At 42.4% G+C, this 22,419-nt stretch overlaps 1 protein-coding gene across 2 annotated transcripts in view; it reads left to right on the plus strand.

Moving 5' to 3' along the window:
• Positions 1-22,057, plus strand: part of brf1a (BRF1 RNA polymerase III transcription initiation factor subunit a) — a 68,839-nt gene extending 46,782 nt beyond the window's left edge. For both annotated transcript variants that reach the window (XM_066678536.1, XM_066678537.1), the window contains 7 exons: positions 2,670-2,731; positions 4,263-4,344; positions 4,688-4,743; positions 5,120-5,382; positions 17,612-17,663; positions 19,101-19,254; positions 20,560-22,057. In XM_066678536.1, coding sequence (XP_066534633.1) covers positions 2,670-2,731; positions 4,263-4,344; positions 4,688-4,743; positions 5,120-5,382; positions 17,612-17,663; positions 19,101-19,254; positions 20,560-20,597 — 707 coding nt within the window. In that variant the 3' untranslated portion in view covers positions 20,598-22,057. The remainder of the gene's footprint in view (positions 1-2,669; positions 2,732-4,262; positions 4,345-4,687; positions 4,744-5,119; positions 5,383-17,611; positions 17,664-19,100; positions 19,255-20,559) is intronic.
• Positions 22,058-22,419: the final 362 nt, after the last annotated feature.

Raw genomic sequence — 22,419 nt, forward strand, 5'->3', positions numbered from 1 at the left:
TGTGTGTGTGGTTAGAGGGAGAGATGCAGACAGATAGGAGAAGTGGGGAGTGGTTCTGGGTTTTGCAGCAGAGCATGGAGAAGCTCTGAAGCGTTGCCAGAATACCCCAGGCTTTTATAAAGAGGGGAGGGGGGGGTTGTTGTGGGTGTTTAAAGAAGAGAGAGTAGGACTAAGGGATAGGAAGAAGTCAAGAGAAAAGGGAGCGATGGAGGGGAAAGGGGTGGAAAAGCAGGAGAAACCCTGCAGGCACCTCCTATAGCTTACAAGTTGTGCTGCAGTAACCTTGGCAGGCAACAGTGGCCTTCAAACCCTGCAGATAATCAGTGTGCACACACGCGTCAGTACCCTGTGTTTTTGCCGTCATGGCTGGGAATTCGCTGAGAGGACATGTTTGATGCAACGCCGGGGGTCCTGCAGTGTTTTTGTGTTAAATATATCACCACTAGCCTGAGTTCTGCTCATTTCAGAACCTCTCGGAGCATTCCAGCAGGAGTTCAAGCGAAAACACCGCTATGAAGCTAATGTTGCTAACGTGTAACGGGAGCTTATTTACACCAGTTAGCATTAAATGAATGTGTAAATCATCACACCCAGTCCGCAGTAGACCTGTCTATGATGTCTGATACGAAGACTCTCAGGACAAAGATGTGTTTGCAGATACGTATTTGTCCCCCCAAGTTGCATTGGTGTACCTTAAAGATCTTTGGATCAAATCCTGTCTGGTTGGAGTTTCCATGTTCTCAAAGTGTTTGTGTTGCGTGGGTTTCCTCAGACAGTACAAAAACATGGCGGTTAGGTGAGATGACCATTCTAAAAACTGTCCTGGTGTCAGTGACTGTGCATGTGAATGAACGTCTGTGTGTACACCTCTATGAAAACATTACTAAGTAATTTACTAATGTTAGGCCACTAATGGAGCGTCCAATATATGTATATGGTTGTAGTATTCGTTCACAAAGTCCATATTCACTGTTGTGAATATGCATCTTTGTTGAGGTGTGTGTGTGTGTGTGTCTGTGTCTTTTTTTCCTGTGGTCTGTGAAGTCCTGTCTCAGCTTGATGTGCTCATAGTCTGTGGCCTATTTCAGTGTGAATCTGAAGAGACAAGGGCCACACGGGGAAGGAAAGAGAGAAAAGAGAAGCAGATATGTGTGTGTGTGTGTGTGCGCGCATGTGTTTGTGCCTGTGTATTGCACAAGGTCTGTCTGTGCACCTGTCTATGTTTTAATTAATGGTGAAAGCCTGCCAGTGGCTAAGTGAATCTAATGATGCAGGCTGTAGGAGCTTTCATCCTCTGTGTGTATACACACACACACACACACACACACACACACACACATTCAGATACTCTTATAATAAAACATTTGGGCGAACGTTAAAATTTTCCCATTTGATTTGGACAAAGTAAGAAAAAAGGCATGCAAATGTTTTGTTATGAAGCAGTGCTGAGCTGATCCTTCAGCAGTCAGCTTCAGTTTAGTGCGGCTTTCTTTGCCTGAGCATGTTTTGCCTAAATAACTACAGGGCGCTTTTGGCTCGCACGTTATTTGAAGACACCCTAAAACCTAATTTTTCCACCCACACGTCTGTGATCATTTTAAACACAGTGTGCCGTATCATATCATTAAAAACGTTTCTTATTCTTTCATTCAAATGTAATGTGAAAAACATGACTTTCAAAGACTATTTGCTAATAAAACTCTTGTTGGAGTAGAAGATGGTGATGGTATACTTGGTAATATTAATTGATTTTTGGGAAATAAAAGGTAAATAAGAGCTGATTCTCCTTCAGTGATAAACTCGAAGGTGACTTTTGTGTTAATAGTGCCCCTGCTGGAGAAACTCCAGACTGCAATGCAGCCACATGCTCTAAAAATAACAAACAAGGCATTTCCCGCTGTTATAAAACCAGTGATCATAGGGAAACGCAGAGCCTATACAGATCAGATTATCACATGTCCCAAGACTGTTTGACAGACAGTGAGTCTGAGCACAGATGGTGAATGTGTGTTGTTTTAGTAATTAACTTTCCCTTGTTATCTGCTCATTCAGGCTTTTTTTAGATTAATGGCAAAGTGACCTAACGACCACCTGGTGACACTCGGGTTTCTCTAGTTACACAAAAATGTGAAATATGTGTTTATTTATGTATTTGCATTAAATTATTTCACACAGGATGTAGGGCATTTTTGTACAGGCAAAGAGAGTGCAAACAGATACCCAGGTCTCTAGAAAATGGTGGCATTGTGTGGCCTACTTTGAGTTTGAAAAGGGAAAGGGGAACAATGTGATCCACCCTTTCATTCAGGAGCTAAAATGCTTTCTGAGGCTTTTAGAGTTTCACAAATAAATCGGATCTCTGTAAACCAGCTGGAGCTGCTTTTGTAGCTGCTAAAGCCATCCACGACCGAGCCGAAGACAAACTAATCCTTTTGACATTTTTGAAAAGTTGTAATTTCTGAGACGCAGCCAGGCTGGCAGCTTGGTGGTTACCATGCCAATGCGCGATGATGGAACAGTGAGTTCAGGTGAAACTGCAGAAGTTAAGTGAGAGTAAAAAATGAAGCTGCTTTTATCTATGGAGTAAATAGTTTCTAGATGGTTAGCATTGGAACTTTCTCTCGGTGTCAAAATGTATCTTAAGTCTTGTGCTCCGTTCTGAATTTCAGACGAGACGTCAGAAAGTGGTGAACTGGATTTGAACGGGATCGATGATGAGGAAATTGATCGGGTGAGTTTTAAATCACATTTGTACTGAGGTTTCCTCTATTCATGATGGAGATTTTCTTGAAGAGTGAAGACTGTGCTCATCTACGTTTGGTGATGTGTCCCAATTGTTCCTGATTTGCACGTTTGTTAGTGATTAGCGTCATTAGCATAAACGAGCACCCTGACATTTCCATCAAAAGCTGACTGATTGTCACTGCCAATGAACGAAAGGTGAATCTTGATTTAAGCAGCTGCTTCCTTTTGCTCTTTCTTTTCAAGGGCCTTTATACACTGATCGATCAACTGGAATTTAATGAGTGACCCCTGTTCAGAATAGTGAAGCATGTTGTATTTCATAGCAACAGTAGTGCCCTTTAAAATTTAGCAAACATATTAAATACTGAGCTTTTTTGCTGTTTCACTTCCCAAAGTCTGTAGAGACCTTTTCAGATGAGTGAATACTTTTTGGTGCACCCATTGTAAACACAGATGTTCAGTTGTACACACACACACACACACACACAGCTTGTTTAATCTGAGTAGAAAGAATTAAATTAATTAGGATACATTCGGAACTGCTGTAACAGATGATACTAAGTTCACCGTGCCCGGTGCCGTTGTGCTGTGGAGGAGTGGAATCATGATCCATGGAGTGATAGAGTACAATCCAGTACCTTTGGATGTTCCAGAACCATAGCCAACTACTGTTTTTGTGGCTGGCATCATATTCTTGCAGCAAAAGTGTCAAACCTGAAGAATGTGTTTAACTTATAAGTAACATATTCATTTAAAGCTGCGAATTGATTCGGTGTTTACATTTGCATTAGGGACTCAAAAGAAACACTTGGTAGTGGGTATGTGGCCTAGACGGGGAACGTTGAACAACAAACTGAACAAGCATCTGAATAAGGCTGCAGTCACACTCCATCCTGCAGTGTGTGTGTTGCTCTGCCAAATAACTAGGGCTGGGAAAGAAGATTGAACAGCCATGAACTTGGACTCCATTATATAACGTTTTGTTCTACAATTACCGTGTCCTCTGTTTTTTTGGAGGTACAATACTGCTGTAAAAGGCCCTGCCCTTTGAGGGCACTACGGCAAAGGAAGTTCACAAACCTCTAACTTGGCGTGAAGTTTTACTCAATTTTTTTCTCAGTCTTTATTCACTGCTTGCGTTACGACAGAAACTCATTTGGTACTCGAGTTGTTTAATTGGTCTTTGATTACTTTCATGCAGTTAGCGCGCTCTCGTTCCGTCTCCAGCAAAAATAAGTCAATATTACCCACATACGAACAGGAATAGAGTAATATCCTCATCTCAGATCATGTTTTTTGGCTGTCTCTTCATTGTTTAAAATCATTTTCTGTCATGAGCAGAGAGAAAGCCTAGCGTACTGAACCAAGACATAGGTTCTTTACCCGTTTACAGACAGTGGGGCATCGTAAACACATCACAGCGATTTTGAGCACGCAAACAGACTTGTATTTTACAAGAAAATATATAACGTAAGTCAAAAGAAAAAAAAACTGTGTGTTAATCTTGTGTCCTGCAGTACATCCTGAACGAGAAGGAGGTAAAAGTTAAAACTGAGCTGTGGATGCTGGAGAATGCAGACTACCTCAAAGAACAGAAAGGTGAACAGTTCACACCACACTCCTCACAGACAGTCACCCGGAGGAAACCCACGCAGACACAGGGAGAACACACCACACTCCTCACAGACAGTCACCTGGAGGAAACCCACGCAGACACAGGGAGAACACACCACACTCCTCACAGACAGTCACCCGGAGGAAACCCACGCAGACACAGGGAGAACACACCACACTCCTCACAGACAGTCACCCGGAGGAAACCCACGCAGACATAAATAGTTTTATAGTGGTACATTTATTGTGGTCTGTGTGATGCTTAAATAATGAACTGAATGAAAGAAATCTTGAAAGGTGAACAGCAATGTTTTTCTATAATTTGCAGAAAAAGAAGAAAAAATAGCAAAGGAGAAGGAGCTTGGCATCTATAAGGAAAAGAGGGTAAGTTAATCTTTCTTCATTGTTTAATCATGTAGTCAATCATGGCTCTTACTTAAAAGTCTTAAGATGTACAGATGATTAATAAATTTAAGGAATTCTTTGGTGGCCTTTTGGTGAGAAGAATGATCGACCAGCAAAATGATAAGTTACTTTTGTACGATCTATGGAGGTGAACTCTTACCTTGTACAAAGACAAATAAATACAGAAAGAAAGTATTTGAATATTCCTGATTATTACCACCAAAAAGTGTTTTAATATTAATTTAAAAAATGAATAAACATTCAGGTCGGCCCTGCGGTTATGTTTGGTCTGACCTGTTGTTTTTGGTTAATCCTGATTTTATATTCTGTTTGGATGCTTGTTTCTTTGTGGTAGCCACGGAAACCAGCACAGAGGCGTCTGCCAATCAACGCAAGCACAGCAGACGAGGCGATCGAGAAGATGCTGGAACAGAAGAAAATCTCCTCTAAAATCAACTACGACGTCCTGAAGGACCTGAACAAATCTTCTGTGAAGAGCCCTGTCCGGGAGCCCCAAGAGTCTTCACTTAAAGGAACCAAGAGGCCATCCACTCGGCCTCGCAAAGTCCCTGACCACTCACTGGACATCAGCACAGCCACCAACAGCTTTGGCAAGAGGTAAACATGGGGGGGGGAGAGGGAGGGCCATTTAATAGGAATACTCCATCAATGGTTTAAACCAGGAAATAGTTTTATTCTAGTGTACTATTGTGCGTAGCTAAAGTTTATATAAACACACACACTGTATCTCTAATGATTCGTAGACATCTGCTTATTCCATGTTCCTCTTATTAAGGATCATTTTACTTCCAAACCAAAGATGAATATCTGATATTAAAGTGTGTCAACTTTTATTTTTGGTGAAGGCTTTAGTCGTTAAAATCACAAACAGTCTCTCAGTTTTAATTGAACGTAAATATTAGGACAAATGGGTGATGGATGTGTCTGCATGGGTATAAAAGGGCTATGTGTGTAGGAGTTTGTCTGTTGAGTCTGGGGTTTTTGAGAGAGAGAGAGAAACATAAACATAACCCATAATAAAAACTGAGAATCGACTGCGATGGAAAATCACGTCAGTTTGAAGCTGTGATTAAGGCAAACATCAACAGGAATCACTGAAGGGCACCCTGGCCTTGTGAAATCATGAAAAAGAAATACTGGAGGGGTAAACAGCTTTCAGTGACCAGGTCATTCAGAGAAATTCATGCTTGTAACAGCAGAAAAATCATTAGAGCTGTGAAGGAGGGGGGGGGGGGGACCAGAATAACACCTAAAGAAATCGCAGACGGTCTGCGGAGGGTTTAGAGGTGAAAGTATCATGCTTCAGCTTTCACAGGAGACTGCAGGAGAAAAGATGCACTCTGAAGAACCACAGCAGTGAGAGCAGAAACGATAGACTTGAATTTTCTGCAGCAGAGTTTCATAAGCAGACGAGCTAAGAGTTAATCATTATTAAAGCCTTGGATAAGAGACAAACACATAAACTGCAAACATTCTTGGCCTCTGTGTACAGTCAGATGTGTTTGCAATTCTGTTGAAGTTTAAACATGTGTATTATAGAATTTTATTCTTAGTTTCACTTTGGGGGCGGCACGGTGGCGCAGCAGGTAGTGTCACAGTCACACAGCTCCAGGGGCCTGGAGGTTGTGGGTTCAATTCCCGCTCCGGGTGACTGCCTGTGAGGAGTGTGGTGTGTTCTCCCTGTGTCTGTGTGGGTTTCCTCCGGGTGACTGTCTGTGAGGAGTTGGTGTGTTCTCCCTGTGTCTGCATGGGTTTCCTCCGGGTGACTGTGAGGAGTGTGGTGTGTTCTCTCTGTGTCTGTGTGGGTTTCCTCCGGGTGACTGTCTGTGAGGAGTGTGGTGTGTTCTCCCTGTGTCTGCGTGGGTTTCCTCCGGGTGACTGTCTGTGAGGAGTTGGTGTGTTCTCCCTGTGTCTGCGTGGGTTTCCTCCGGGTGACTGTCTGTGAGGAGTGTGGTGTGTTCTCCCTGTGTCTGCGTGGGTTTCCTCTGGGTGACTGACTGTGAGGAGTGTGGTGTGTTCTCCCTGTGTCTGCGTGGGTTTCCTCCGGGTGACTGTCTGTGAGGAGTGTGGTGTGTTCTCCCTGTGTCTGTGTGGGTTTCCTCCGGGTGCTCCGGTTTCCTCCCACAGTCCAAAAACACACGCTGGTAGGTGGATTGGCGACTCAAAAGTGTCCGTAGGTGTGAATGTGTGAGTGTGTGTGTTGCCCTGTGAAGGACTGGCGCCCCCTCCAGGGTGTATTCCCGCCTTGCGCCCAATGATTCCGCGTAGGCTCTGGACCCACCACGACCCTGATCTGGATAAGCGCTTACAGATAATGAATGAATGTATTTCACTTTGGTTTTCACTTATTTATATTTCATTTTTTGTTTATTTCATTTTCAATTTCTTCACATTTTTATGGCCTGGTCCATACAGCATGACACCAGGAAGGGGAGATGAGGGAGCCCATTGTCACTCTCCAGATAAACATGCCCCCATTTTTTAACACAGCAGCTGTCCTTCACATTGTGTAAAAAAATTCATGATGAATGGACCAATAGGAATGCTTCAAAATTACTATAATTTTAACGTTCAACTGAAAATTGAGAAGATTTTCCTTCTCCCAGAAAGTTACTAATTATAGATGTATTTTTTTCTCTTGGACAGTGACAGTGTGCTTCCTCTTGAACTGCTGCTAAATGTCCAGATTTTTTATTGCAGCTAACAGACTCTTACTCTGGTTTGCATTGTGCTTGTATTGATGGAAGAAGGAAAGCCATCCTACTCACAGAGAGAACAAAGGCAGTTGTGCCGTCTTGGAACTCCTAGCCTTGAACGGCTGAGGCATCACTGTGGAAAGAACCGAAGATCCCCTGATGACGGGGCCAACACCTAGACCTTATTAGTATTTTCAGCTCTCATACATTTGGCTCTCGTGCAAAGCGATAAACGTTGGTTGATTAAATGTGGTCTAGATATGGTTTTCTTTTTTCCACCAAACTAGTGCTTTAAAAGCTGTGAGAGGAGGTTTAGGGAGAGGCTGAAATCGCAGGGAAAGGGAAAGCCCTAAAAAATAAGAAATATCTGTGACGTTTTAAAGCTTTTCTGAAATTGAAAAAGCTGATGCATCGAGCTCTGTCCACTGTGTAGTTCTGTGGATGAAATGATTAAGTGGTGTGTGTGTGTGTGTGTGTGTGTAGGCTATCAGCCTCAGCACAGATGGCCGTGACGGTGGGAGGTGAAAGAAGCTCTTCTTCTGTCGCTCTGCTCTTTTTTTCTTTTAAACACCACTCTACTCATGGCGTGTAATGTGATGATGCAGCACTTTTCTGGGGCCAGCGCTAATCTTCTCAGACTGATGACAAATGACAGGAAAACACCCCGGTCACTCAGTCCTCCTTTTGGCAGCTGAATGTCTTTAAGGACACTCACACTCACACTGATATCATTTTGTAGGTCATTTTCCCCCTGATACTTCCTCTCCATTAATTGCTCTCTCATTATTTTACCATATTCATTCTCTCTCTCTCTCTCCCTCTTTCTCTTTCTCTATCCCTCTCCCTCCCTCTCTCTCTCTCTCTATCCCTCTCCCTCCCTCTCTCTCTCTCTCTCTCTCCCTCTCCCACTCTCTCTCTCTCTCTCTCTCTCTCTCTTTCTCTCTCTCTCTCCCTCTCTCCCTCTCTCTCCCTCCCTCTTTCTCTCTCTCTCTCTCTCTCTTTCTCTCTCTCCCCTCCCTCCTCTCTCTCTCTCTCTCTCTCTCTCTCCCTCCCTCTCTCTCTCTCTCTCTCTCCCTCTTTCTCTTTCTCCCTCCCTCTTTCTCTCCCTCCCTCTCTCTCTCTCTCTCTCTCTCTCTCTCCCCCTCTCTCTCTCCCACTCTCTCCCCCTCTCTCTCTCTCTCTCTCTCTCTCTCTTTCTCTCTCTCCCTCCCTCCCTCTCTCTCTCTCTCTCTCTCTCTCTCTCTCTCTCTCTTGGTCTTTTTTTTGTGTGTGTGAGAGAGAGATTAGATTAGTTTAGTTGAGCCTATATTTAGTGTGTTTGGGTTTGGGGTGGTTTAAAAGTCTCATTGTGCCTCATTAAACTCGTCACACCCCTAATCCACAAGGAATTGTGGCACAACGGCCAAATTCAAACCACAGATACTGTATGTTAATGCAGCTTTTTTAGTGTACACACATACACTGGTGAGCTGAATATCTGAAGGCCCCTGTGGTCTCTGGCACCAAGCTGTTAGCAGCAGATCCTTTTTAAGTTGGTGTTGCTGTGGACTGGGCTTGGTGTTCCAGCACATCCCACATATCCTCAGTTGGGTTGAGATGTCTGGAATTTGGAGGCCAGGTCAACACCTCATTCTCTTTTCCTCAGATTTTCCCAACAGTGAGGGCGTGTGGCAGGAATCGTTATCTGCTTTTACAGGACGTTACCATCGGGAAACATCACAAAATAGTGTACGTTATCCGTAACAACATGTTGATATGTGGGTCACGTGACCAGACTCAGAATGTCACATTGGAACATCACTCAGCTCTTCACACTTTCTCCACCAACACCTTATTACACTGCGTGGTGGTGGTAATGTAGCTCCTGTGTGTGTATGTAGTATAAATAAAGTAAAATTAAATGACCTTGATAGCTGCTTGGTCAGGCTTTACGTTTTTTGCGTTCCTCATTAAAACCTTTCCCCTATCTCTTCGTCTAATAATTCTGACAACTTTACTGCTGCTGCACTTCCCACTGAAGGTCTGTTTTCTTTCAGTTCACAGAAAGGAATGTTTGTAGACCGTTCTGATTGGCTGAGAGACATATCACTCATTTATTTGGCAAACAGTCTGTTGTTGTGACCTTCCTTGTGTTGTCATGTGTTTTCTCAAAGACGCTTTCTTCCACATTTTACTGACGCTCCAGATACTGCACATGATGTGCATCATGTGTGGTTGCCATCTCACTCTCTCTCTGTCTCTCTCCTCTATCTCTCTCTCTTTCTCAATCTCTATCTCTCTCTCTGTCTCAATCTCTATCTCTCTCTCTGTCTCAATCTCTATCTCTCTCTCTGTCTCAATCTCTATCTCTCTCTCTGTCTCAATCTCTATCTCTCTCTCTGTCTCAATCTCTATTCTCTCTCTCTTTCTCAATCTCTATCTCTCTTTCTCTCTCTCTCTCTCAATCTCTCTCTCTGTCTCTGTCTATCTCTTTCTCTGTCTCTCTCTCTCTCTCTTTCTCTATCTCTCTCTCTCTGTCTCTATCTATCTCTCTCTATCTCTCTGTCTCTCTCTATCTCTCTCTCTCTTTCTCTTTCTATCTCTTTCTCTCTCTCCTAAAGAATTATCTCTGCAGTTGGCTCATTAATAAAAAGCTTTCTACCTGCTGAATGAATGATTGATGTGAATGGAAAGTGCTGTTAAATCATTCATTATGAACACAGCCTATTTTTTTCCTGAATGGAGAGATGGAGTGATGCACCATGTGCAGTTTCCATCAACCAAAACCCACACACACACACACACACACACGCATACATACACATACACAAACACACAGAGTGCAGTTTTTTTTTCCCTGAATGGAAAGATGTGCTGTTTCCATTAACTAAAAAGGGAATCATGTCCTCGTATACTAACCATAGTGGCTTTTCCATGAATGGACAGGTGCCCTATCTCTTTTAACCAAAATCAGAAAAAAAACATAAAGTGTGCTGTGTTTAATGTAAAAATGATAGAGGCAGAAAAGACCAGAAATTTGGGAAATTGGAATGAATCATATTCCATTTTGGTACAAATCCACCCTGAGATTGCTCGTCTTTGTGTGATAAAAGTCAAATTAGATCATCAGGAGCTACAGAATGGAACTCTTTACAATGAAGCTCCTAAACCGCTTCTTTGTGAAGAAATGGCAAATGCCAGAATTTGGGATTATAATGTGTTCCTTTAAAGTCAACTTAATGTAATTATTCTAGGAGGAACATTTATGTTGTTGTAGAATCTATAGATTATAATAAGACCACGTGTAATTAAACTTTCACGTATAGTGTAAAGTAAAATATATTCATTCATTCATTATCTGTAACCCTTATCCAATTGAGGGTCGCGGTGGGTCCAGAGCCTATCTGGAATCATTGGGCGCAAGGCGGGAATACACCCTGGAGGGGGCGCCAGTCCTTCACAGGGCAACACAGACACACACATTCACACCTACGGATACTTTTGAGTTGCCAATCCACCTACCAACGTGTGTTTTTGGACTGTGGGAGGAAACCAGAGCACCCGGAGGAAACCCACGCAGACACAGGGAGAACACACCACACTCCTCACAGACAGTCACCCGGAGCGGGAATCGAACCCACAACCTCCAGGCCCCTGGAGCTGTGTGACTGCGAGACCTACCTGCTGCGCCACCGTGCCGCCCAAGTAAAATATATATGTATTTATTGTGAGCTCATCATTATCTAGGTATGATATATATATATATTCATCAGTTGTTAGCACTCGCACACATCCGGACCTCTATGACTCTGCACACACCATTATTTTTATATAATTTAATTTAATTTGTCCTGTTTGTTCTGATTTTCCGTCACGTTCTTCCCACACATTCTTACACATTAGAATTTCTTTATGTGCGCATTAAAATCTCTCTGGCGTCCCTGTCTCTGAATGGGCTTCATCACTACAGAGCCTCATTAAACCCAGAAAATCTCTCTCTCTCTCTCTCTCTCTCTCTCTCTCTCTCCCTCCCTCCCTCCCCTCCTCTGTGATTCTCTGTCTCATAAAGAGCTCTATTCATTCTTTCTGTGAAGTAGTTAGTGGCCATTAAAGTGGAAGTCCAACAGTTAAAGGTCGTGATGATTTATCGCACACACACAGACTGGGAGTAAAACTGTGTGAGTTTGTGAGAGACGGGGAGAGAGACAGTAAAGGTATTATTCACGAGTTTGATTTCCTCTCCATGACTCAGTGGCCTTTATTTCTATTTAACCATTCACAAACCCTCCATTCACCTTTAACACTTACAGGTCGAAGATGATTATTGTCTCTGTAATTTCTATAAAATGATCTAATAATGCAATGTAATTACATAATTACAAAGAGATTTACATTTTCCTTTTCTTTCACTAATAAAATGTCTCCTCTTCTTATGGAGGTATGGAGGCCTGTTCACAACACACCTAGGTTCGGCTTTAAAAACAGCCCCTCACATTTGGAAAGTGATCAAATGTATTATGAATTACACACCAGGACAAGCATTAGAGCTCCTTCATTGTTGTGGAGTTCAAAGAGCATTTTTCCTCATTAAAAAACACAAAATCCTACGCAAAAAAAAGTAAACGTACACGGAGAACTGTGCAGGTGAGGACATTAGTACACAGCCTCTGTTTTTAGCACTTCTAGTGTGAGTCCTAGACATTCAGGACGGCTGTTTGTATGTTTTTCTCGTGTGTGTGCTCATTATTTAAGGCACTTAAAAGGAAAAGCATAAATTCATTGTTACTAAGCGTTTTGTTACTACCAGAAATCTCAGTTTGAGTCTATGCTCTTAAACTATAGGCCTCACTGGCTACTCATCCCTTTATCCTCCTTCAGATACCTCCCCCCTTGGTCTCGCTCTCTCTTATCCTCTCTCTCTCTGTCTGTCTCGCTCGCTTGCTCTCTCTCTCTCTCTCTGTCTGTCTCTCTCGCTCGCTTGCTCTCGCTCTCTCCTCTCTCTCTCTGTCTCACTCGCTTGCTTGCTCTCCCTCTCTCCTCTCTCTCTGTCTCACTTGCTCGCTTGCTCTCCCTCTCTCCTCTCTCTCTCTCTCTCTGTCTCACTCGCTCGCTTGCTCTCACTCTCTTCTCTCTCTGTCTCACTTGCTTCGCTTGCTCTCGCTCTCTACTCTCTCTCTCTCTCTCTGTCTCACTCGCTCGCTTGCTCTCGCTCTCTTCTCTCTCTGTCTCACTTGCTCGCTTGCTCTCGCTCTCTCTCCTCTCTCTCTCTCTCTGTCTCACTCGCTCGCTCTCTCCTCTCTCTCTCTCTGTCTTTCTCTCTGTCTCACTTGCTCGCTTGCTCTTGCTCTCTCTTCTCTCTCTCCCTGTCTCACTCGCTCGCTCTCTCCTCTCTCTCTGTCTTTCTCTCTGTCTCACTTGCTCGCTTGCTCTCGCTCTCTCCTCTCTCTCTCTCTGTCGCTCTCTCTGTCTCTCTCTCTGTCTCACTCGCTCGCTCTCTCCTCTCTCTCTCTGTCTTTCTCTCTGTCTCACTCGCTCGCTTGCTCTCGCTCTCTCCTCTCTCTCTCTGTCTTTCTCTCTGTCTCACTCGCTCGCTTGCACTCGCTCTCTCCTTTCTCTCTCTCTCTCTCTCTCTCTCTGTCTCACTCGCTCGCTTGCTCTCTCTCTCTCCTCTCTCTCTCTCTGTCTTTCTCTCTGTCTCACTCGCTCGCTTGCACTCGCTCTCTCCTCTCTCTCTCTCTCTCTCTCTGTCTCACTTGCTCGCTTGCTCTCTCTCTCTCTCTCTCTTTCTCTCTCCCTCTCCTTTTTTTCAGTCTGTAGCTGCCAGGGATAAGCACATGGTCAGAAATAGTATGGATAATTGCTCCCAGATAATTTTTTTCCCTCCTGCCCCCTCGTATGTTCCCCAATCCTCATGCCTCTCTGCCTCTGGGCGGGGAACTGCAGACGACCCCCATTTACATACACTTTATAGTTTCGTGTGTATGTGTGGCTGGTGTGTGGGTGTGTGTTTCTGGCAGTGGCCACTCAGGGAATGTGAGAATGAGAGCAGTTTCTAATGATATGCTAATTCCTAATGTTATGCAAATGAATGGATGCCAGCAACGCTGTCTTTGTTTCAAGAAAAAAAAAATGAATGTTACAATTAGACCTTCAGAAAAATATATTTTGATAAATCAACGTGTAACAGGACTCTAAATGTCCAAAAGTTTGTGGACAACTACTTATCTAAAAGTTTTCTTAAAATGAAAAACAACAATTGGGATGTATCCCTCTTTGCAGGGATTTATTTATCAGAATAAAGGTAGTGTACAGGTACATTGTGGCTCACTAAAGTTTACCTTTAAAGGTACAATGCTTGTCTTCCCCAAAGGTCCATTACATTCTCTTCTACAGAAACAGAGGTGAATGTAAGTCCTACAGATGAAATGGTGCGTATAAAGTCAATGCACCTTATGCAATACCAGCACAGTGACAGTTTTGGGAAAGCGCCACATTTCTGTGAGGTTTGAGCTCAGGTACTGATCTTGATTGATTAGTTCTGGATCACAAACGGCACTCTAGCTCATCCCAGTGGTTTCACGCCAGAGAGGCATTGTTCCGACACTCCGTAGCCCAAGCCACGATGATGACCTACTTGTAAGATTTTTCTCATTTCATGTCGCATTGTTCTATGCAGAATTTACAAGTCTGTTGCCACCTGCGTCAGCAATGAAAACATCTAAGTGAATTCTCGTATTGCAGGTGCTGTCCAGGTTCTATTAGAAATGTCACATGTTGGAAGATGAATGTTGTGGAGATGGTCAGTGGTTGAGCTCCAGGACTCGCAGGAACGCAGCACTGAGAGATTGTTTGGAGTTTTCTGAGTGTTGGGTGGATTTTCTCAGTCCATGTGTTTCAGAATGCTTGGTTTAGTAGTGAACTGAAGAAACATAAATGTTCAGTGTGGAGCAGAGTAGTGACCTACAAGAATGGATCCCTCCATCCCTCTTTTTCACTTCATGTTTTTATAAATATCAGTTTAATTTTTAGGATTTCCCCCCTGCATCTGACAGCTTTATTACTTTCTCTCTCTCTCTCTGTCTATCCATTTTGACTGTCTCCATCTATCTATCCATCCTTTGCACTCCTTTCAGTTATACCTGCCATTCCCTCTTTTTCCTCTCTCTCTCTCTCTCTCTCTCTCTCTCTCTCTCTCTCATTTTTCTGTCCTCTCTCTCTCTCTCTCTCTCTCTCATTTTTCTGTCTTCTCTCTTTCTCTCTCTCTCTCTATTCTCTCAGTTCTCTCTCTCACTTTTCTGTCCTCTCTCTGTCTCTCCATTTTGAATGTCTCCATCTATCCATCCTTTGCACTCCTTTCAGTTATACCTGCCATTCCCTCTCTTTTTCCTCTCTCTTTCTCATCCCTTTCTCTCTCTCTCTCTGTTCTCTCTCTCACTTTTCTGTCCTCTCTCTGTCTCTCCATTTTGAATGTCTCCATCTATCCATCCTTTGCACTCCTTTCAGTTATACCTGCCATTCCCTCTCTTTTTCCTCTCTTTCTCATCCCTTTCTCTCTCTCTCTCTGTTCTCTCTCTCACTTTTCTGTCCTCTCTCTGTCTCTCCATTTTGAATGTCTCCATCTATCCATCCTTTGCACTCCTTTCAGTTATACCTGCCATTCCCTCTCTTTTTCCTCTCTTTCTCATCCCTTTCTCTCTCTCTCTCTGTTCTCTCTCTCACTTTTCTGTCCTCTCTCTGTCTCTCCATTTTGAATGTCTCCATCTATCCATCCTTTGCACTCCTTTCAGTTATACCTGCCATTCCCTCTCTTTTTCCTCTCTTTCTCTTCTCTCTCTCTCTCTCAATCTCTTTACTCTCTTTCTCTCTTTCTCTCTCTCTCTCTCAATCTCTTTTTTTCTCAGGAGGGTTGAGGCCTTTGGCAGTAAGCTGATTAAAAGACAGAAGCTGAGCCAGAGAGGAAGGGAGAAACACACACACACACACACACACACACACACACACACGTTGACAGTAAATGCCAAGAAGTGTGTGTCAGAGAGAGAAAGAAAGAGAATCTGGTGGATGTTTGCTCCCAGAGGATGGAGAGTTAGCTTGTCCTACTTGTGAAGTTCAGGGTGTGTGTGTGTGTGTGTGTGTGTGGCAGGAGGTATGATCTTTGCTGCTGAGTGGCCACAGAGTTTAACCCTGAGGTCAAAGGTCAACCGGGGCATAGAGGGTTATCATGTTTCAGACTTGTGCTAAACACAACTTTAATCAGAGAGGACTCAACAAATTTGTCCTGTTGTGCTGTCATGTGGAACATTGCTGTGAGAATTTGATGACAGTCAGTCTTGAGAATAAAATCAGATTAGGTGATTGATGTTTGTTCAGATTTTTTTTCACGTTTCAACAGCGTCACGTTTCATTACATATTTTTATAGAGTTATTACAAATTGTGTGTGTGTGCAGTTGAACACCTGTGTTCACTACAGAGGCACCGTAATCACTGAACTTGCTTGTTATAAGGGATGTCTACAAACTTTTGGACATGTAGCGCACAACATTCACTGAGACAATAGTTGATTAGAGTTTGTCTGGGTTTGTCTGGGATGCTGAGCAGGGCTTTTTTTGAATGCAGTTGAATCGAAGAACCCTCAGTGCAATCTGTGTGTAACTGTCATTAACGGTTTTGTGTGTGTGTGTGTGTGTGTGTGTGTGTGTGTGTGTGTATTGTTAACAGGGAATAGGTCGTTAAGTTATTTTGGCTCTTGGTGAGTCTTATTTTGCCAAAATGCCGCTTCCCATCCCAGAGTGCACTGCAAAATGAATAGGACACTCCTGCTGGGCCCTGAAGGACTGCCAAAAGTGTGTGTGTGTGTGTTTTTTCCTATATGTTCTGACATTTTAGTAAGAGCAGGACAGATGGGAGAGCTTTGGAGGTGGTTAAATAAAAGCAGTGATGACAAACCACTACTACTTTTATTTTATTTATTGCTTATATTTGTTGTGCCTTCTGATTTGTTAGTTTTACATCCAGGTAGATTTTTACAGACAAAGCGTACCCATGTAAGTGTATACAATGCCTTTGGGAAGTGTGTAACCTCATGTCCTCATACTTAAAAAAAAAAACAGAACAACAGTCTGTGTGTGAAGGGGATGGAGAGACAGGGTCCTAAGTGTGTGTGTGTGTGTGTGAGAGAGAGAGAGTTCTAATAAATTGACACTTATATGAGGACTCTCCTGAGAGTGTCAGGCATATTTTAGTTCAGGTAGAAATGTACTGCCTGTGTGTGTGTTCCTGGTGTGTGTGTGTGACACCTACAAGGCATTTTTATATGAGATCTAAGTCTATGCTGTGTGTGTGTGTGTCCCTTTGTGATTTGAACTTCTCCGTTTCCCGTGTGTAAGCAGTCGCCTTTTGAATAAATGGGAATATGATTTATTTATGCTGCCTTTTTAACGCACACCTCATTAGCATATCTTAAATCTGTGGAATAACATGAAGTAATCTGCAGCTCATTAGCACTGTGCTAAAAACAAACCCAGTGCACATTAATTCTATACGCCCTCATTTCCATAAGTTTATTCAGTAACGTATTTGATTGTTGACTCTGTAGATCAGAAGTAGACCTTCAATTTCCCTCTGAAAGATTAAAAGTCGAATTATGATTAGCTTGTTGGAGACGTCTGTGTCTCAAAGCCCTGGTCTCCCGTGTCTCAGAATCACGCCTCTCCAGTCAGATAAAAATGAACGGCATTTAGAAACCAGCAGTAAACATTTACGTTACACAGAGAGCAGTGCGCATGCATATGCAGATTTATGGGGTGATTTCCTTTAGATTCAATCTTGCTTTTTGTTGGTATAAAACCTGTTTTTTTAAACGCTATTACTCTAACTTTTAATGGTTTCAGACAGGGATACGTAAAGAACATGATATAATGAACAGATCTGTAGATATTTAAATATCACGATATCCAGAGTATATTTTATACCTTGTTTAAATATAGTGGGTAAATGTTGATGAAATAGACTATTAAAAGTAAATATATATTGTGATATTCTTCTAAAATACTTACAAATTAAATACAGATCAATTTTGTTGTTTAGTGTGTAATAGTTCAGTTTATTATTAAGATCCTGTGTTTATTTGTGCCTCTGTCCTCTGCTGTAGGTTACGGCCACTGATTTCTTCACAACTGCCAAAGAAACCGGCCCTGGATCAGGTGCGTGTTTCCAGTACTATGTTCACTGACCATTAAAACACCCCGCTGTGCTCTGAGGATAAACACTGACAGTGAGGCCTAATCTGTAACGTTCACAGAGAAGTATAAGTGTTGTCTGACAGTTATTTAAAGACATAAAGGTGCATTAAATATTCCCATTCTGATTACAGACATTCCTTTTCAAGGAACACTATGTAGTATTTTTACCTTAAAATTACAGCTTCTAAATCATTCTAATGTTCCACAGAGCTATAATAGGGAGAATACAGCCTCTGTTGGGGCTATACCGGGTCCTCAATTTCTGAATCACCGGGCGGAGGACTCTCGTGAGAAATGGGTAACGCTTAAAGGCTAAGCACCACTTAATGGACCTCCATGAATATTTCACATTATTGTAGTTACTGACAGATATAAGTATGAATTAAAATGAAAATAGCAGCTTAATTTGCTTTAAAACAGACAATTTTATTAAATTGACGGAAAAACCCGAGCTCGCTACGGAAATTCTTGAACGCGACCGTGACGTCACTGGTGGACCACAGCTGAACAACGCCGCGGTAAAACACCGTTATGACTGACTGTTATGACAGTATCTAGCTAAATAACCAACATTATTCATGACAATAGCCTAGCAATAAGCTAAACTCAAATGTAGAGGTACCGTTATTCTTGTAAATGTGATCGAAGTCGAACTCGAATTCATCCGACACTATAAACCTCCGTAATGCAGCTACGTAGCCGAGTATAATCTGAGCACCGAGTTTAGCGAGTCAAGCTAACGTTAACTAACACCAACTAAAACAGGCGAAGTGAGTGTCCTTACCCTGTTTACCTCCATGTTACAGAGGCTCTTGAACACCTTTCGTTGGTGTCCTTACATGCCCATATTGTTGGAAAAGCGCCAGTGAAATGAGCTACAGATAACGGAGTGAGCGGATGGTCCTTTCCAAAGTGCCCGTTTAAAGTGGACAAATTTAGTCCATTTTCTGGATATTTTGGGATCTTTGGGCCATTTGTGCACAGATGTCCCACTGTACATTGAATGATTGCAGCCAAAAACAACACACCTTTTCGTCATTTTGCATTAAATTAAGTGCAGCTTCTAGAGTGTTGTCCACCATCTACGTCACAGGCAAGACGCCTATTAGAGTTTCCCAACACCGGGGGGGGGGACCAACGGTCTTTTAAACCTTATTCCTTCAATTAGTAAGAAATAACATGTTTTCTGACTCTCAATAAACACAAGTTAGGAACTCAAACTCCACTGTATTTATTTGTTTGACACTTTCATATCGCTGGTGCTTAGCCTTTAATGGCACATAGGTGGATGGTTGCCTAGCTAATATTGTCACAGGTTCAGTGGTCCTTTATATTCGATGTAGTTACTCAAAAATAAGTCTGGGATTAAAATAAATAAATCAGTTCTCTTCTCTGTAGCCACCATTGGGTGCCCCCGTGGCTGTGCCTGCTGTTCAGACCCCTGCTGTGGTGGTGGAGAGCGGACCAGTGGCATATGAAGACCCAGGAGATGAAGAGGACGAGGAAGAGGAGGAGCACTGCGTCAGTGCCATGCAGTTAATGGGAGGCGATGGTCAGTACTGCATTAAAAACAAAAATAAAATGTGTGAAAATGTGTATTTTTCGATGTTTAAAGTGACTAATAGTGTTTTTTTAAAAGTGATAGATAGTAAGGCCAAATGTCCAGTTTTCCCCCTTACCAAATGTTTGTTGTCTAAATGTATTTTTTCAGTTTTCCACTGGAGCTAAGAGGCTATTGTAGGTAACATCGGATAGGAGCTCAAAGCTCGCTTACTTAGCTTCATCAATCACCCAACATTTAAAAACATTAAAAACAAGTACAGAGTGAAATTCAGGCTTACAGATCACCGACTTTTTTCTTTATTAGTCACAACTGAGAATAGAAAAATTAAGAAAAATTTAAATAATGACTTATTTTCTGAAAATAATTTAGTGGTTTATTACTTAGTTTCTCAATTTTACACATTTCAAAATGACTTAGTCTCCCTGTGTCTGCGTGGGTTTCCTCCGAGTAAATGTGTGAGGACTGTGGTGTGTTCTCCCTGTGTCTGCGTGGGTTTCCTCCGAGTAAATGTGTGAGGACTGTGGTGTGTTCTCCCTGTGTCTGCGTGGGTTTCCTCCGGGTGACTGAGTGTGGTGTGTTCTCCCTGTGTCCGCATGGTTTCCTCTGGGTGACTGTCTGTGAGGAGTGTGGTGTGTTCTCCCCGTGTCCGCGTGGGTTTCCTCCGGGTGACTGTCTGTGAGGAGTGTGGTGTGGTCTCCCTGTGTCTGCATGGGTTTCCTACGGGTGCTCTGGTTTCCTCCCACAGTCCAAAAACACACGTTGGTAGGTGGATTGGTGACTCATAAGTGTCCATAGGTGTGAGTGTGTGAGTGAATGTGTGAGTGTGCATGTTGCCCTGTGAAGGACTGGCGCCCCCTCCAGGGTGTGTTCCCTGCCTTGCGCCCAATGATTCCAGGTAGGCTCTGGACCCACTTGGGATAAGCCCTTAAAGAATAATAAGTCATTTTCATTCATTCATTCATTATCTGTGTTATAGAGAACAGTAGGGTTGACTGAGATTGTTTAATCAGTTTGAAATATTTCAGAATTAACATCATTTATTCGTGCATGTAGTTTGCACAATGATAATTAGTGTACATAAGTTTCCATTACATTTTCGCTACATTAGCCACGCCTCTCCAGTGCGAATTACAGAAGAGAGCACAGTATTCCAAACGTGATTAGATGACTGACTAGATGACATGACTGACTGACTGCAGTTTATTGGATGAATTTTTTTTTTTTTGCTGAACGATGGCTTTGATGCTCTGCTGGGATCTGAGTTATAGATCTTTATACCTCTCTGTTTTTCAGATTATGGATATGACGTTGACGACGATGATGGGTTCTAGCTCTAATGCGTGTGTTGTAGTGAACAGGACTGAAATCTCTGAAGACTACTGCATACACACTACTTCCTGCTGCTGCTGCTGAATTATACTTGAAGAAATTGTCTTAGTTTACAAACTCTCCCAGAACACATGAAGTGTGTGGAATTACACTCGATTAAAATTGCATGCTTCTGCAAAAATATAAGTTCTATACACTACTGTGCAAGCGGAATAGAATATTGACCCTCTGTTAATTTCTACTCAAAACATTTATTCATTTTCTGTTGCAGCCATAAATCTGTACAAAAATTAGATAAATACCTGTCAAATTAATCATATTACTACATTTCTTGGCATTTACTGTATCCACTTCAATTAGAGCTTCCGTTCTTTTTTTTGGAAGACTGCAGGAATGTTTTTCCACACCTCAGAGGTTCAGTCTTAGAAGCTGGTTGCACCTTATGCTTCTCACATCCAAATACTCCCAATTACGGCTTTAAATTAAACAGTCTGTCCAAACATAGTGACCCATAGTGTAGAACTGTTTTCTCACTGTGCAGGAATGGACACAGACTGAATGTGTTTAAATGTAAAGATGAGTGTGGAGCTTGGCTTTCTCTTTCTCAGAAATGAAAGCTTTAAAGTTGCTAAGAGTTTCAGTTTTGTGTAATTTTACATTTTTAGTTCCTAGTTTTGAGAGCTCTTGGGTTTTCGCTTATTTTACTTTGACTTTCGTGTTATTTAAGAGGATGGTCTTATATGAGATCTCTGCTGAGAACTGAACTGTTGAAAACTTGCGTTCCATGGCTCTTTTGACTAGAAATTAAACGAGGGCTGGGCTCTCAGTTTTGAACAGTATTGTATAGGAGTCCTTGGTCTGTGTGTGTGTGTGTCCTGCTGATAGAAGGTGACATCTGTCTCTGTATGCGCTAACTACATTAGTGTATGAGTAATGACTCGTATGGACATCTAAACAGATTTGTGTGTGTGCGCGTGTGTGCGCGCGTGTGTACGCGTGTGTGTGTGTGTGTGTGTGTGTGTGTGTGTGTGTGCGTGTGTGTGTTTGTGTGTGTGTGTGTGTGTGTGAGAGAGAGAGAAAAGCTAAAAAATACAATGATCATTTAAAATGCCAAAGTGTTATTATAGGAAAGCCTTGCTGTGTACAGCATTTTGCTTGGCATTGCTTTTAACATAGCGTATTATAACAGGTTTAATTTTGGCAATGCTGATGTCTACGCATGTTTTAATTTACATTTTATGTTTAACGTGGGACCCCCACGCCACTGAGGTCCATTTCATTATTTGAAATGTTTTGTAGGTTTTTTTTTGAGATTCTAACGCCTTATATAACTTCACTCTGTATATGACTGTAGTAAATATTCAAGAGATCTGGGTTTATTTCACTGTTGTGGACCTTTAACCCTTAAGAGATGCTGTATTGTTTTCTCCAAATTGATGACAATTAAAAAAAAAAAAGCTGTTTATGCTCATGCACACTCTCAAATGTATTTATTCTGTGTACAATGGGAAAATAAATACACTGCCAATGCTAAGGGAAACTATACTGATACATGTCATTTATAAATATTAATTTGCAATAGGAAAATGCTAAGTTCACTAGGGTTAGGGCTAGCATTGTTCTGACCCTCATCCATCCTCATGGGAGGGGGTTATTAGCGAGTCTAAGAGTTTACTCCCCTTTCACAATCACCTCCCAGTTCTGGTCAGACATGTGTCACTCTTAGACCAAGCTTTTCTGAAGCTAACTTTACACTAAACATTAGCTTCTGTCGACTGGCGCCCCCTCCAGGGTGTATTCCTGCCTTGCGCCCAATGATTCCGG

This window comes from Hoplias malabaricus, chromosome 8, assembly GCF_029633855.1.
Source record: "Hoplias malabaricus isolate fHopMal1 chromosome 8, fHopMal1.hap1, whole genome shotgun sequence".
Classification (NCBI taxonomy): Eukaryota; Metazoa; Chordata; class Actinopteri; order Characiformes; family Erythrinidae; genus Hoplias; species Hoplias malabaricus.